A 16,942-nucleotide genomic window follows, 5' to 3' on the forward strand; every position below is an offset into this window, starting at 1 on the left:
GTTCTCTTGAATATTAAAATCCTGGTCACGATACCACCGAGATTTTATGATAAATACAAGAACTGCAGCTCTTACTGCTAACATAACACTACGGGGTATATTTGCTAAACTGTGGGTATAAAAAGTGGAGACATTGCCTATAGCAACCAATCAGATTGTAACTGTCATTTTGTATAATGTACTAAATAAATGACAGCTAGAATCTGATTGGTTGCTATAGGCAACATCTCCACTTTTTCAAACCCGCAGTTTAGTAAATATAACCCTACGTATCACAGAGCTGTGCCTGCGATCTCTAATCACTGGGATCCAGTTGTAGCTGTTCCCAGCAAACGTACTATAAAGGGGTTTTCTCTACAGATAGGAAGGGAAATAATCTGGTTGACATGTTGTGCATTTTATTTGTCATGGTAACTTGGCAACCAGGGTTTGTCCACTTATGGGTTAGATGATGCCAATCCAAAGACAAATACTTATACCAACCTGCATTCCTGTTAGAAAAAGAAGAATCTATAATAGTGTGCGCCACATAAAAATCAAACACATAAGGAAATCACATGAAATGAGAGATGAGACGGGTATCAGAAGTGGAACAATCAAACGCTGGTAGAAATAATGTATCTCCTGCAAACAGGAGAAGACCACACCTAAGTTTCAGAATTTCAGAAAACAAGAGCTTTCCCCACTCTTTTTATTAGGCATCGGGGAGACAGTCTGGAACAGAAGAGAGCAAGTCAGTGGCAAATCCTACCTAATAACTAGTTATCATTTAAAGGACTGATGGACACACAATATATTAGACTGTCTTTTTTTAAAGCCTGTGTCCATAGCTGCTAAACTGTTAAAACAATTCCAGGGACAATATAAATGAATGGTGGGGCACTATGGGGTAGTAGTACCAGTATAGTAGTATAAGGGTGTCCCTCTGAACCATTCAAACTAATTTATTAATTGTTTCTTCTTCTCTTATTATATCTTGTCCCCTACAGTGTTAAGTGTTAAATTATACTGCTTGTTTTGTTCTCTACATTAAATAAAAATGTGACACTTCCCTGGAACACCAGTACTGTGTGGGGTAAATAAAATTACTCAGACATATAATAAGTGCTTATAATAAACGTCATTACTCACAGTCACTTCAGCAACAATGTATCCTTTCTGCTTTCTACTACTTCTGTCTCAACCGGACAGAGCTCAAACAAAGCGCTTCCTTTCTGTGCGTTCCATACGACTTCCTGGCTGTGCGTTCCATACGACTTCCTGGCTGTGCGTTCCATACGACTTCCTGGCTGTGCGTTCCAAACTACAATATATTATGATACTTCGTATTGATCTCTGTATTGGACTCAACTAGATTATCGGTCTAAAATGTGTTTTTGAGGTGAATTGTGGGTATTGTAGTCCAGTGTACACGAACGCTAGGACTACTATTCCCAGGACGCTTTGATTGATACTCTGCTTGTAGATATAGTCTCACTAAATAGATATCTGCTTACACAACACCCTCTAGTGGTAACTTTCAACAGTGTCGCTATTTTATTGCTGTCACAGTGTATCCATTGTCACTCATCTCAGTGTATTCAGTTTAGATAGGAAGGCGTAATCCTGGAATTCCTGGAGTTCCAGTGTCTCGTCCTTTCTTTTAATATAGATAGAATAATTGATAGAATATATTAAAAGAAAGGACGGCGCGTACTAGCAGAGATTGCTAGTCTTAACAGATATTCACAAATCATTTTGGTTTAATTTGTCAATTACATCTTTTAATATTTCACTACTCTATTATTTACTATTTTTGATGATTTTATTTTAATGTATATCAATAAAAATGAATATGTTTTATATTGATTCTAATCTATGAGTGCCCCATTTAAACACATTGGCTCTCTGTTGACTTGAATTCTTGATATCTTGTGTGGGAGCACCACCTTCAGGATATATGGTACTATATAAAAATATTAATTATATGGATTAAAACAATTAAACAACCATAACCTATAAGGATATAGAACACTCCTGGTGCGATTTACACAAGTTTAGTTGGTTGCATAGGTTTGTAGACTGGCAAGCATGCTCTGTTTCACAATAATGTCCATTCCACCGGGGAGATTGAGCCCTCCAGGTCCTGGAACCACAGCACTTCCAAATAACAGCTTTGTAATACTGTGACCTGGGCCATTGGGACTGAGCTCCTAGCAGCAGGATCAGTGTCCAGTTTGTTGAGATTTGGACATTTGGCACAAGAGTCAAGAATTTCAGAGATGCTGTCTGGCTTCACTGGGGATGGGAGTGCAATGGAAACAAATTGCTGTATACATAGCCCAACAGCAGTCATCTTCAGAACACATTTCCCAATATGTTTGATAATAATCCAACTGAATATCAGATTGTTGTCTGAAATTTAATAGGTTCTTTGGCAGGACTGACCTCATTATCTGAAAGGGTTGTCTACACAAGAGTGTGGATGTGATCTGGCAGGTATTGATGTGGCTTTGGTGGATGAAGGGAGGGGCTTCTCTTGTCCTGATTTCCCTCCTTAAAATATTGGTACGTAATACTGATGCTGAGATCGCTGTGTGTGATCAGTTATAGGGTCCTAGACGGCCTTCACTGCATATGTTCAACAAATTCAATCAGAAGAAAAACTTCTGTACCTGTTGGATACAAGTTTGGCTGCAGTATTTGATTCATGAACATTGCACTAAACTTAAAAACCTATATATGTAACTCAGGGCTTTACTGTACCAACTGGCCAGATACCTGGTATTTGTGGTGTTTATGCTGGAAAAATATGTATCTTGTCTTTCTGGATGGTTATCGACCCTGAGAAGAAATATAGCAATAAATGTAAAAGTTAGATGTAGTACTGCTGCCATCTACGGTTGTATATAATAATCACTTATTTTATACTCGGGTAGAGTAATGCTGCAGAAAATAAAGGAGTCTCAGGCGCTTAATTGTGTGTTGTAGAAAGACAAGGTATGTTGTAAGGGATCCCAAACGCAGCTGCTCATAGGAGAAAGTGTCAGTCCTCAACAAGAAAAAGCATTGAGCAAAGGACATGGCTTGAGAAAGTCTGCATGGTGCAGACGAAACGCGTCGCTTTCTAATACTTATGTTGTACCTAACTACATATTTGGAGGCTCAGAGTACTATTATTGTGGAGATCGCTATCCCCAGCAAGAGTGTGATACAATATCCTCTGTAATCAGTGAAGGAACAAAAATTTGGTTTCCTTAGTTCTGTCCGGACAGTCTCACCAGTCGCACCTACAGGATACACTAAACAAGAACAGCTGATGAGAGATGTCTGTGACGAAGCATGTTAAAGGATGTTATTTTATATCCAGCTATTCTCTTCTAGATCGGGCGAGTTACGCTTTTTACAGAGGCGATCTTTAAGGACATTAACCTCAAGTGGCTTTGGACTTAGGGGCCTATTTATCAAAGGTTTCTACCCTGTAAAATCCCAGAAAACAACAGTTTTCGGGGATTAAACACTAATTTGCTATTTATGATAGTAGCATCGCAGCAGATATCATAGATATCTGCTGCTTTGCATCTCCTATCGTTTTACTGAGCACTCCCCATAACAATGTATGGGGAGTGCTCAGTAACGCTATTTAACAATAAATGTAATTAACTTTTCAAACATGTTAATGTACGTCAGCAGAAGCTGGCGTACATTATCATTAATGAAAAGTTTCAGTGCTGTCAGCTCTGCTCCGAAGAGCAGAGCTGGACAGCGCATGTGTGGAGGGATCACATGATCCCTCCCTGTCACTCTCCACTCACTCTCTGCAACTATAGTTGCAGTGCAAGAGCAGAGATGTCTGTGCGCATGCCCGAGGGTTTCACTCGGTACATGCGCACTGGAGTCAGAAGAGGAGCCCCGTTCATCGCATGCTGCTTCGGGTACGAAGATGGAGAGGTAAGTATGATTTCCACTTCACAGGAACAGCAGTTTTTTGGAACTGCTGTTCCTGTGTTGCTTTTTTAATAAATATGAGAAATAGTTCAATCCTTATCAATGCGATAAGGATTGAAAACTATTTTTCATTTTTTGCGTTTTGATAAATGTGCCCCCAAGAGAGTGTGTGGACGCACCCACTTATCTAGCCGTGATTACAACGATGTAAGCCCGAAGATAGGAGTTATTCCAGCTACTATTTGAACTGATACAATATATCATCTGGAATTATTGCTGTGTGCTATAAGCACACATAGCATCTAATGAAAATACAGAGGATAATCACAAGAAAAGAAAAAACTATTTATTTTTATATTTTTTCCAATATATGCTGCTGAACATTTAACAAGATATACTTCTGATACAATGATTTTTCTGAGCTTTGCCAAAGTGGTCCATGGTTCATTATATATTTTTTTTTTATTACATTGATATTAATGTGATTGTTTTTTGTTTTTATGTATTCATTAAATATTTTTATATTTTATTGATTCCTTGGGTATGTATAGTATTTGGGGGGTGAACAGGATTAAGGGGAAGAGAGAGTACTGGAAAGGAGAGGGAACGAGGAGAGAACCAGAAAGAGAGAGGGCAAGGGAAGAGCAGGAAGAAGGAGAGATACCGAGGGGAGAGAGAACTGTCAAAGTCGTATAATGGATGAAAGAAAGTATATTGATTAATATTGTTTTACTGTGTGATTGCGATCAGTATACCACGCTTTACGTGTCATGGCGCGATCACACGATGAAACACGCACGCATACACTCGCGCTTTTACATTCATTTATTTATATATTTCCTATTTATAATGGTTCCATTCCACAGTCGTTTATGAGCAGATGTTATTTGGTTTATAATTATATATTATAAGTTTATATATACACTTTAGTGATATTTTAAGTTCAATATGCATCATCTGGAGAGTTGACCCCCACCCATGGAATGTTGACCCCCATCCTTGGAGGGGGTTGTTTGAACTGACCTATGGGGCTAGATTTACTAAGCTGCGGGTTTGAAAAAGTGGGGATGTTGTCTATAGCAACCAATCAGATTCTAGCTGTCATTTATTTAGTACCTTCTACAAAATGACAGCTAGAATCTGATTGGTTGCCATAGGCAACATCCCCACTTTCTCAAACCCGCAGCTTAGTAAATCTAGCCCATGGACTGCTTTACACTGGACCCTCCTGAAGCCTGGACCTATTGAAGCAAGCCACATCATCTGTATTGTTCTCACTGTATCACTAAGTGTATATATACAGCTCCCTGAGATCAGCTAAACAGTCACTCTGACCACAGTCTTCTGGACTGAAGGATTGTAGCTGGTGCCAGCGGAGCGCAGCGGTCGCAGCGTATATATGTATGTATGTATAATATATCGGCTGTACTGTACTTTACTTATTTATTGAACTGCTAAAATTTTGCTTTTGCTAAATAAATTGCTTGTGCTTTGGAACCACACAAATCGCTTCGACAATGCTTATTGGAAAACTATGAAAATACTTTAATAGAACTGAGAGGAGAGGGAGGACATACAGGAAAAAGAGAGAACCAGAGATGGGAGAAGAGGGAGAGAGGAGGGAAAGGAAAAAGAACAGGAGGGAGAGAGAACAGAAGAGGGAAGGGAAAGGAAAGAGATCCATAAAGGACATGAGCGGAGAAAACAAGAGGGAAAGGAATATTATTTTAGCTATCATTATTGCAGTTTCCAAGTGATTCTTTCTGTAACTGGGTTGTACGATAGTCGCAGAAGTGATCCTTTGTGTAAAGTGATTTTGTTGAGAAGTTATGTTTATATATTTGGATCAAATTGTACTTGCTGTGTTTATAGTTTATAGTATTAGAGATGCTTGGGCTCGGTTTTCCGAAAACCCACTTAGGGGATCCCAGTAGGCTCACGAGCCGGCTCTGCATTTTCGCGCGTCCTCTGATCTGAATCGAGGCAAAACGTCATTGTTGCATTGTCGGATCTCGCGGGTTTTGGATTCCATAGGTACCTCCCTCCCCAGGAGATCCAGCGCCATTGCTCACACAGAAACAGGGGTAGCAGTGTTCTTGTCACTCTCCAGTCTCCAGTGACATTGCTCAGTGCCATTGCTCACACAGAAACAAGGTTAGCAGTGTTCTTGTCACTCTCCATTCTCCAGTTACATTGCTCAGTTACATTGCTCACACAGAAACAGAGGTAGCAGTGTTCTTGTCACTCTCCATTCTCCAGTGACATTGCTCAGTGCCATTGCTCATACAGAAACAGGAGGGGTAGGAGTGTTCTTCTTACTTGACAAAAATTGACTGGAAATTAATGTTATTGAGATTAATAATAATGTAGGAACAAAAAGAGCCAAATTATGTGATTTTAGGGAAAAAAACCAAAACCAAAACACGCGAGGTTGGTTTTGCCAAAACCAAAACACGAAGTTAATCCAGATCCAAAACCAAAACATGGGGGTCAGTGAACATCTTTAGTATTAGTGGGTGTCATGTTCAGAGAGGAATTGCTAGCTGGTATTGGCGCAGCTGAGCAAGGAAGAGCGGAGTCTAATGCACTGCAAGTATTCACCAGGGACTTCCACAAGGGAGTTTGGGTTTTGCTGTAAGAGGTTGCGCAGGTCGCGGTTCTCCAGGACAGCCACCAGCGTAGCAATAGAGTGGACAAAGCGTAGTCAATCTATCTGGGTCAGAAGCAAACAGGCGGCAAGGTATGTGAGGATAATCCAAAGAATAGTCAGAGGCAGGCCAGGAATCAGGAAACCAGACTAGCAGCAAGGTACAAAGCGTAATCAAAAGGAAGGTCAATGTGATAGCCAGGTCAGAACTGGAACAGGATCAGGAAATTAACAAGTGCTGGAGCAGGATGAAACCAATACTCTGACACCCTGATGGTGCCAGAGACTCCTATTTATTCCCCTGTGTGGTCCCTGATAGGAGAACGGCTGGATCCACCTTCACTCACATTAAAATGGGAAGACATAACTTATTATTTCAATGCATTTCTTTTATCAGCATTGTAAAATCACATGTAAATTAACATCCAACTTGAGCCAAGTAGGTGATGTTACTGTCACACGGCGCTCATTCGGCTTCCATAAACGAAGACCGACACGCTAACCTGTTCCTCATTTACTCATGCTTCAGCTGCTGGCGTTTTGGATTTGGTTCTGCGCATGCGCAGATGTTAACCTTAGTTTTCTCTGTATGTCCCCTATTGGCTACCAGCTTTGGCTACAAACTTAAAAAGGCACTTCCCCATTCTCCTCAGTGCCTGTTGATCAAGTTACCTGCCTGATTAGACTTTGTCTGTGTCCTGTGCGTTTACTTTGGATCCTCAACGCCTCCTTGATCTCCGTTACCTTGTAGGCAGGACTCTTCACGCTGTGCCAGTCTCCGCTGTGCGGCTATACTACGGGCTCAACTGCTCAAGCTGCACCTGTTACTTTTCTGGCTGGACTGTTCACGCTGCACCTGTCTCCACTGTGCGGCTGTACTACGGGCTCAACTGCTCAAGCTGCACCTGCCTCCGTTACCTTGCTGGCTGGACTCTTCACACTGCGCCAGTCTCCGCTGTGCTGCTAGACTACGGGCTCAACTGCTCAAGCTGCACCTGCCTCCGTTACCTTGCTGGCTGGACTGTTCACACTGCACCTGTCTCCGCTGTGCTGCTAGACTACGGGCTCAATTGTTTAAGCTGCACCTGCCTCCGGTACCGTGCTGGCTGGACTGTTCTTGCTGCACCTACCCCTGTAGCGCTGCTGTACTACGGACTGAATTGCTCAAGCTGCGCTTATCTTCATTGGGTCACTTCACTACGGCTTGCACTGTTCAAGCTGCACTTGTCTTCATTATTCTGCTGGCTGAATTGCCCACCATATATCTGTCTGTACTCTGCCATTGGGCTGAAGAGCTTACGCTCCATTGTCTCCATTTTCCCACTGGCCAAAGAGCTTACGCTCCATCTGCCTTCATTGTGTCTCCCTGTAACATCTGCACTTATCTACACCCCTAGGGCCTCGCCTGACCCTCCTGGTAGGGGCCGCAACCTGCGGGCGGATGCCGCTAAGCCCAAATCACCTTGCGGTGGTCACTGGTGAAGACCATCCGTCCGTTACAATCTGCGCCCTACTGGAAGTAGCGCCAAGTTAGGCAGACCCACAAATCCAGATTACCAAACCGTGACAGTTACCTTGACCACCACAGTCCTTTTCCAGCAGAGGGGGGTCCTCATTGTGTGTGTGTATATGTTTGTGTGTTAAAGATAATAGGATAAACTCTCCTAATGTTGAACCAATACAGCTCTTTGGGGATCACATATTACTGTAAATTGTGGTTAAAGCCTAATTTTAGACAACTCATTGCTCTCTGTGGTCAGACACCCAATGATAAAAAATGTTAAATGTGATATCCCCGTATTGAAAGATCTCCTGGTCTGCAGCAGATGAGGCCTCTTTTTCTTGCATGGCCAGGTGCAAATTGATCTGGGCATGGGCATAACGACCCTGCCCATTGGCCCAGTAAAATCTAGTCCGGATTGGTTGGCTCAGTTCACTCTACCTCCACTCCCAGATAGACTGGTGGAAGCTGATATAAGCTCTAGATAATGAGCACATGTTGCTGAATTGTGTGTGTATCTTCTTGTATTCAAGTTCTGTGTATCATCCCTATCACAAAGGGGATGTGCAACAGTCCTTGTAAGGACTACTTATAAGCAACACCATTTTGCTTACAATGCCCATCACCTGCTGTGTTCCTGTGACCCACAGATAAGAGCTAGATGTCTAATCCATTGAGCGGCTGTCCTGTGTTGAACCCAGCTCCCAGTTAACGCTCTGCCCACTATCCTGATCCCAAGTAAGCGGTCAGGAGGTACCAGCCACAAGCAATTAGTGATACAGAACACTCAGAAGTCATTTCCGGTGCTTGTGACGGAGCCTGTTTGTGGCAGCGACTACTCTCCTACAATTGGTGTACAGTTGGCACTGACTGAGGGACTGGTGGCCGAGTAACACCAGTAGGAGTGATCAGGAATGGCAGGTTACCCACGATAAGAGAACCACAGATTAACAGATGAGGGCAGGGTGGGGATCACATCATATAACAAAGGGGAAAAAAAAAAAATAATGGTACAATCTCATCTCCACATAGATCAGAGAACACCTTTTTTGTTTTTTATTTGTCCTTAATATATAATTCTGATATTTCATATTAATTTCTTATATTTAGGTTTCTTGATCGGGGGCTAGTATTCTTTCTTTCTCATTTTTTTCCATGAAATCCTATCAGCTAAAAAACAAAAACTCCTTGGGTCTTACTCAGGGTGGCTGGGATATTTATCCTCCATGCCGCCACAATAGAAGTAAATGCTGCACTCCACAGGATTAAAGATTTATGTACCCCAATATGCATTGCATTACCATCATCATGTGACTGGGTCTCATGGATGCTCCAGGCATCCTGCATTGTTTAAAGTACAGCCCCCAATAGCCTTACATAGTTCCTTGCCCCAGCAGAAGGTACTCTTCCTTGGAAAAGACAATCTGCACATGTGGCCTTCCACTGGTTAGTACCACTGTGCGATGCCAGGGGATTTTCAGGAAAGGTCCGTCTTCTGGCAAACGGATAACATACCTGCAGTTAAGCCCCTTTAGATAAAAAGAACAAGTTGATTCTCGAGGAGGACAATAAAGAAGATACTAGGAAGCTTTAACAGGCATGGAATTGTTAGATCACGTAATTCCTTTGTTTATACTGTGGGTTCCAGGAATTTGGAAAAATTGGATTAAAAATTAGAAGTATAAGGCAAGGTCTCCTGTAAAATCTATGGGATGGCTGCAATTGTTTTTTGGAATGTGCTGTAAGTACTAGGCAACTTTCTGGTGTAAAAAATAGAAACCAATAGTTGAGTTTGTAAACCTAGAAAGGAGAAATACTATGTGATTTTCGGTTGAAATTTCCTTGTTTATAATTAAATCAAACTTCCTGTGCTTCCGTCTCACACCATCGTGGACCAATATTTGACATTCTTAAAACAAAATCTGGCCTTCATGCCTGATGAAGCCATACAGAATGTCTTTGCCTCTACACTGGCAGCTCAGGTAAGAGAAGAGAAGTGATGTCTTTGGGATGAGCAAGAGGAAGGTGTGAAGGAGAGAGAAAAGTAAAGCCCCTCTGCAGTTGGCTACCGAACCTTCTACCTGTTACTAATGTATACACCTACGAGACTTTAATAGACAATTGCCCCACTATTTAGCTGTACAGCAGCAAATTATATGCACCAAAGTCTCAGGCCAGAGTCTTAAAGGTATGTATTACCTGCCATTTCTCACGAGGGAACAGTGTTAAGTCAAGTCAAGTCACACCCTCAACTCCTCAAAGAGATTGACTGTTATTGAACACAACCCAAGATTTCCAACATTAGGTGACCAACAATTTGTTTGGAGGTTACCCTCCAAATTGTCCACCTAGTTTGATGGAGAGATAACCCCTGCACCAGTCTGAGCTCCCTGTTGAATATTTCCATAAATATGCAAGACTATACCACCAACGGTAGGATAGGGAAGGGATGACAATGACAATCTTTTCAAATTAATGTTTATGGAAAATCACATAAATGGGTGACATCATTACACATGATGTTATGAAACTTTATTTTAATCCAAGTACTTTTGTTCAATGCTGTAAGGGCAAAATAAGATTGGACACGCATACAATGACAATAATCCAGTAGGTTATACATGAAATATAATTTAAAGAGGGATATTTGCCAGCCAATATATACATGGGAAAGGACAGGCAAAACTGCAATAAAAAAAGCAAACTTTTATATCAGCAAAATAAGTGGAATCACTGTGTCAGAGGTGAATACTTTTTTTTTTTGTTTTGTTTTTCTTTCCACTTACAAACAAATCTACAATTTTTCACCTGCGTAAATGTGTGCGTACTCTCTGGTGTCTAACAAGACTTGATTTTTGCGTAAAAGATTGCCCACAGTCAGAACATGAAAACGGCTTTGCACCTGTGTGAACTCTCTGATGTTTATAAAAACTTGATTTGTGTGCAAAATACTTCCCACATTCAGAACATGAAAATGGTTTCTCACCTGTGTGAATTGTCTGATGTTGAATAAGATGTGATTTGTGTGTAAAACATTTCCCACATTCAGAGCACGCATATGGCTTTTCACCTGTATGGATTTTCAGATGTTTATAAAAACCTGATTTCTGTGTAAAACATTTTCCACAATAAGAACATGAAAATGGCTTCTCTCCTGTGTGAATTCTCTGGTGCTGAAGATGATTCGTTTTCTGTGTAAACCGTTTCCCACATTCAGCACACGAAAATGGTTTCTCACCTGTGTGAATTTTCTGATGTTTATCAAAATTAGATTTGTGTGCAAAATATTTCCCACAATCAGAACATGAAAACGGCTTCTCTCCTGTGTGTATTCTCTGATGCTGAAGATGATGCGATTTCTTTATAAAACATTTCCCACATTCAGAACATGAAAATGGTTTCTCACCTGTGTGAATTCTCTGATGCTTAACAAGATATGATCTCTGGGTAAAACATTTTCCACATACAGAACATGCAAATGGCTTCTCACTTTGTTGATGTACAAATAGATTTGATTTCTTTGTAAAATTTTCACACGCAGAATATGAAAATTGCTTCTCATCTGGGTACATTTTCTGTTGCAAAGCAAGATTTCCAGTATCGTAAAAACATTCATCATAATTAGTATATGTAAACATCTCTTCATTCATTTGAGCTGTATTATGTGTAACAATATCTGAGTTGTCAGGAAAGCAAATCCCATGTGTAGAGGGATCAGATGATATTTCTGCATTGTTAGGTACTGGATGTATATTTGGGGTAATGGGGTTTTCTCCTGTATAATCTAGTATGATGATATCATCTTCTATCTTACAATCTGGGGATATAATGAGATGTCCACCCGTAGTATTCATGTTGCCGTGTCCATCTGTTGTAGATAAGAGAAATATGGAAAAAATGAATGTTTATACCAATTTTATTTTTACAATTGGTACTGCAAGACCCATCTGAGCATTTGTAAGATGCTTAACTGCCCCAAATTATCTCACACCCACTATTACCGACCTAGTTCTACTGGACACTCTAAAGCCGTCTTCAATTAATCCCTGAACTATCTCAAAATATACTCACAACTTATATGAATCAGTTACTGTAATATTATTGCAAAAGCGTTCCGTAAAATAAACAGGAGAAAAACTCCCATACTTTTGTGCGACTGTGCCAGGGGAGGCTGAAACATGGGACAGATCTTCAATCTTAGATTGACCACAAGAAATTACAATTTCTCAAATCATTACATTTACTTTTAAACATTCACTGCTGCCCACCAACCCTCCCTTCACTGTAAGGCCTCTAAACAAAAAGTCTGTGCATATGCTAATCAGTTTTAGGACTTTTGTTCAGCACACTTTAGTCAGGAATTCTATGAATGAAATATCTTTTCTTGGGAAATCATAGAAATAAAATAAGTCCAATCAACAAACTACTGGGGTCCGGTACTCTCCCATGGGTCTTCCAGGTAGCGACACAGGACAGGTCCCCTCGGGCGCTGCTGATTCACACTGTTGATGGCGACAGTCATCTTGGTTCTTGGGCGCACACAACCACTATTTATAAGTTCCTCTTTTCTCCAACTGACTACTGCCTCTGTGCCTTCGTTTCAGCTGATGCTGCAATATGGTGCAAGATCTTCAGGTCTATCTAGCTGTACTATCCTGACTGTTTGGCTCTTGTTCCAGTGTGTTCCTGGCATCCTCTATCCAGCACACTCACCATATTAACACCTACCAGGTTTATTCCTGGTATCTACATCTATCCGGTACTATCCTGGTATCTCCACTCATCTTCTATCTGCTCTTGGTTACATTTACCTGCCGGTCATGACCGATATCTGTACAGAGGACCAGGACCTGCGTGGGGATAGCCGCAAAGATCTTATTTCTTCGAAGATATCCCTGGCGAAAACCACTCACGTTAGCGTTGGCAGTACCTGTGTGCTCCGGACAATGTATTCGCACACAAATACATGCACCTCTTTATTTTTCTTCAAATACTGGTACTTATTATTGACGTATTTGATGCAGCTAATTATCCAGAATATAAATACATACAGTAACCCTCCTAAATATGGATTCATAAAATCCAGTGGTTTGGTGTATTACATCCCCTATATGATATATATGAAGGCTTGGGATGGTCACATTGTGCTCTATAGGCCTAGCATCTGGAGGGTGCCTTAAAACCTTACCAGAAATTCCATTAGCTGTGTTTTTAGGCCACAACAGAATATAAACAACCGAACTAGGTGACAAGACACAGACACTTTAGACACCAATCTCAAAGATTCCACGGGCCTTACAAAGAGATTCAGCAAAGTTAACCCCTGGGTTACTGATACACATAACAATCACAGGATAGAAACAAATCCTGCTGTGTGGAATGAATATTTATATATTATTTTATTACCTCTTGACTATGCCATAATTATGACAATATTGATAGGCATATTGTAGTGACCACCAGTATTATCTGTATCAGGATGGGCTTATTTTGCCACACTCTTAGGTTTCATTAAAGTAAGTAAGTCGCTATCACTGACCATTTCTACTTGTGTTGATTGGCCAAATTAGTCACTTGTATAGGACAGATGTGCACCAAGTTGGTGCCCCCAGTGGTAGGAGGGTATCATTGCCCTCACTAGGCTCCTTTAACATCAACTGGAACCGCTTGCTTCAGGGTGGTGCGGGTAGCTGCTACAGCAACTCTTTGCCGGTTACTTTAGTTGAATCCTCGTGACTGCTTACTTTGGATCAGGATTGTTGGGTAACTGGTAAAGTGTTGAGGCAGGATAGTGGGTTTCATGATTATGACATAATCAGGGGTTTAAAAAAATAATATATTCTGTAAGATATGAATTATATAAAACTGTGAAGATAATATATGCAACTAAACCGGGGGTCAAGGGATGTTGAATCTAAAGGCCTGTGTCTTGTCACCCCAGCTGGAACATTTATACTTGGAGAAGCCTGGGACCCAGTAACAACATAAGACCAGCAGTCATCTGTGGTTCCTGGCACAGCCCAGATGCTCTGAGTACAAACAATAGTTACAGTCACCTCCTTGCATTATATTCCATGCAGGGAAATACATCAAAACAATAGTTTTCATAATACATGTTTCAGAAGAATTCTGTACAGATCTTTAATAGCCACATGACTTGTGTCATTAATAAACATTAGCAGTAAAGGAAGATAGAAAAATATGTAATTTCTTAAAGGATCAATCAAGCATATTCATGTTTCATATGTATGTATGCATGCGGGGAATCATAATGTGCTTATTGCACTTTCTATTATATCTCTGTTATGTTCCCAAGAAGAGATATCCCAGATATAGAATTCACTACTAAAAGAGTTTGTGAAGAGGCAATAAAAGCAGTTGTAATGCCGATTAACATACTCACAGACTTCTTTCAGGAAAGGTTAGAGGAACGAGACTGCTTAAAATATGCTAAAATTATGTTGAAAATTGTCAGTTTTTGCTACCGAGAATGTGCTGACATTCTAGTCTTCCCCAATGCAACAGAAAAGTCTGTCAGTTATCTATTTTTATTCTGTTTGTTTTAAGAAACGGTCTTGTATTTGTTTTTCTGTATGTCAATTTGTTACCATTTTTATATAATAATCATTGTGACTTTGTCATATTAAAGTCCCCTTAATAACATTCTCTCTTTGTGATCTTAAATAATTCACATGTCAGGTAGGCTTATTTTATAAGATATATTTAAGTGAAATAATTGTTTGGTACAGTAACCCTGATGAAGGTAGGTTGTGATTGTGGGATATGACAGGGAGTGACTGAAGACTAAACAGTGTCAGCTCTTGAATCAGATCTTAGTGGGGGCAGAACCTGATAGTTTATAAGTGATGTGGGAGATGTAATTTTGGAAAAGTTTTTGTCATTTTTGGACAAACCAGGTGGCTTTGTTTTGAATAACCCTCTCACATCTTCAGGTCATGCCCAGCTGAGGTATTGAGCGGTACTGGAGTCCGAACACAGGACAGCGTAGGGAGATAAATGGATTAGTGCAGGCGTGGCCAACCGGTGGCTCTCCAGGTGTTGTGAAACTACAAATCCCAGCATGCCGTGCCAGATATCAGCGAGCTATCTGCTGACAAAGCATGCTGGGACTTGTAGTTTCACGACACCTGACAAGCCAAAAGTTGGCCAGGCCTGGATTAGTGTGTTATCTCTTAGCTGTAGGACACAGATCAGTGTACCAGGAACAGAGCAGGATCAGTAGTAGTTGTAATGATTTATTGTTCATAAATAGCTCTTAAAAGAGCTGTTACACACTCCAACACTTGGTGGTAAGGAAGGTGTTGTACACTGTGTGAGATGCAAGCCCTTGTTTTATACAGTTTTCACACAACCTGTGGACAGGGGGTAAACTAGACCCAAGTCCATTTAACCAGTCCCAGCTGGGACTTTTAAAAGAACCAGTTGAGGTCTAGCATTTCTTTTCTTTTTTAACCACTGCTTTTAGTGGCAGGGAGGATGGAAGGGTCACAAAGTGCGTGGACTTAGGGGGACATCCACTAAGTCTGGGCCAGGAGATTTTGATGGGGTGCAGAATTTGCAGCAGAGCAAACCACGTTGAAGATCAAACACTATGTGGCCTTGCAGGCTGCTTACACATACTGGTTAGCTCCAAACTCTATACTAGCCCCTTAATCTCTAGAACCCCTGACAAAAATAACTTCTAGGACTTCTGCACAGGGTCTAGTGCCATCTCCAAGCCGAAATCAGCTCCACCCAGATTCCAGGGTTATTTTGGACGTAGCTGTGTTGCTTTGCTCCTCTTGGCACACGCAGAGGGCAGCAAACCACACGGATACATTTGATCCCCTCGGGTGCTATAGGAAAGGTGTTCAGCAATGCTGGGGGAAACAAGTTGCAGCAGCCCAAATGCTGCTCACCCCCTCTAACACACTCACTCCTCTAAGGTTCATGTGAACCCTGCAGAGAGCTATTGTGGTGGGCCTGCTAGCTCTGCCTTCAACCCTTCTAAGCATTTGGGAGCACGGATGAAAGCCCAAACACCACTGGGACCAGCTGATCCATTCCACCACCAGGGTAATCATTCACCCTTTATATTTTAAAATTTAAAGCATTTAAAAACGGCAATGCTTAAAAAAAATGTACATGCATGGTCTTGAACGTCACTAAAAAGATTAACAACTGTGCAGTTTCAGTATATAGCTTGGTTACCGGTAATCAAGAGAAACACCACAGAGTGTGTGGAGGAGACTGGTCAGATCTCTTGTCTGGTAACACACAGTGATATGATGTGAGGAGGAGAACAGGAGTCTAATAGGGGCTGATGTCTCCTGATGTATGAGAAACACCAGAGAGTGTGTGGAGGAGACTGGTCAGATCTCTTGTCTGGTAACACACAGTGATATGATGTGAGGAGGAGAACAGGAGTCTAATTGGGGCTGATGGGTTCTGACTCTCCCACTAGGCAGATACTTTTTCCTCATTACTTTGTACTGACAGAGGAGGGTGTGCAGACCGAACAAGGAGAATATGTGACTATTTCCTATATTTTTTGGTTATTACCAACCTGTGCTGTTATCTGTAGTTTCCTCCTCTTTACACTGCTGATCACCCCTCACATACTTCTCTTCTCCATCATCAATGTATGATAAATCAGTCTTCACATCTTTCAGGTTTTCACCCTAAATTGAACACAAAAAAATGAATAACACATTGAATTATGTCTTTGGTATCTCGAAACCCAATCCCATCTACCTGATAATCGTGTGAGATTTTTTGATTTTCCTCTGTATCCTCCAGGGAATGAGGAAGACGGGAACATCTCTCTGGGGTATTTCTGTTACTGTATCCATCTGTAGGAAACACAC

At 41.1% G+C, this 16,942-nt stretch overlaps 2 protein-coding genes across 2 annotated transcripts in view; both read right to left on the reverse strand.

Moving 5' to 3' along the window:
- Positions 1-16,942, reverse strand: part of LOC142159828 (uncharacterized) — a 111,848-nt gene that overhangs the window by 92,226 nt on the left and 2,680 nt on the right. The gene's annotated exons all lie outside the window — the stretch shown is intronic.
- On the reverse strand, positions 10,593-16,921 carry LOC142159956 (uncharacterized). Its single transcript, XM_075214866.1, has 2 exons — positions 16,642-16,921; positions 10,593-11,943 (listed from the first exon to the last, which is right to left on the reverse strand). Exon 2 carries the CDS (start codon positions 11,927-11,929, stop codon positions 10,880-10,882), a length of 1,050 nt encoding a protein of 349 aa, XP_075070967.1. The 5' UTR covers positions 11,930-11,943; positions 16,642-16,921; the 3' UTR covers positions 10,593-10,879.

This window comes from Mixophyes fleayi, chromosome 6 (assembly GCF_038048845.1).
Source record: "Mixophyes fleayi isolate aMixFle1 chromosome 6, aMixFle1.hap1, whole genome shotgun sequence".
NCBI lineage: Eukaryota > Metazoa > Chordata > Amphibia > Anura > Limnodynastidae > Mixophyes > Mixophyes fleayi.

What these genes read in the sequence shown, in the direction of transcription:
- LOC142159956 (XM_075214866.1), bottom strand. Translation starts at nt 11,929, where the DNA reads ATGAATACTACGGGTGGACATCTCATTATATCCCCAGATTGTAAGATA.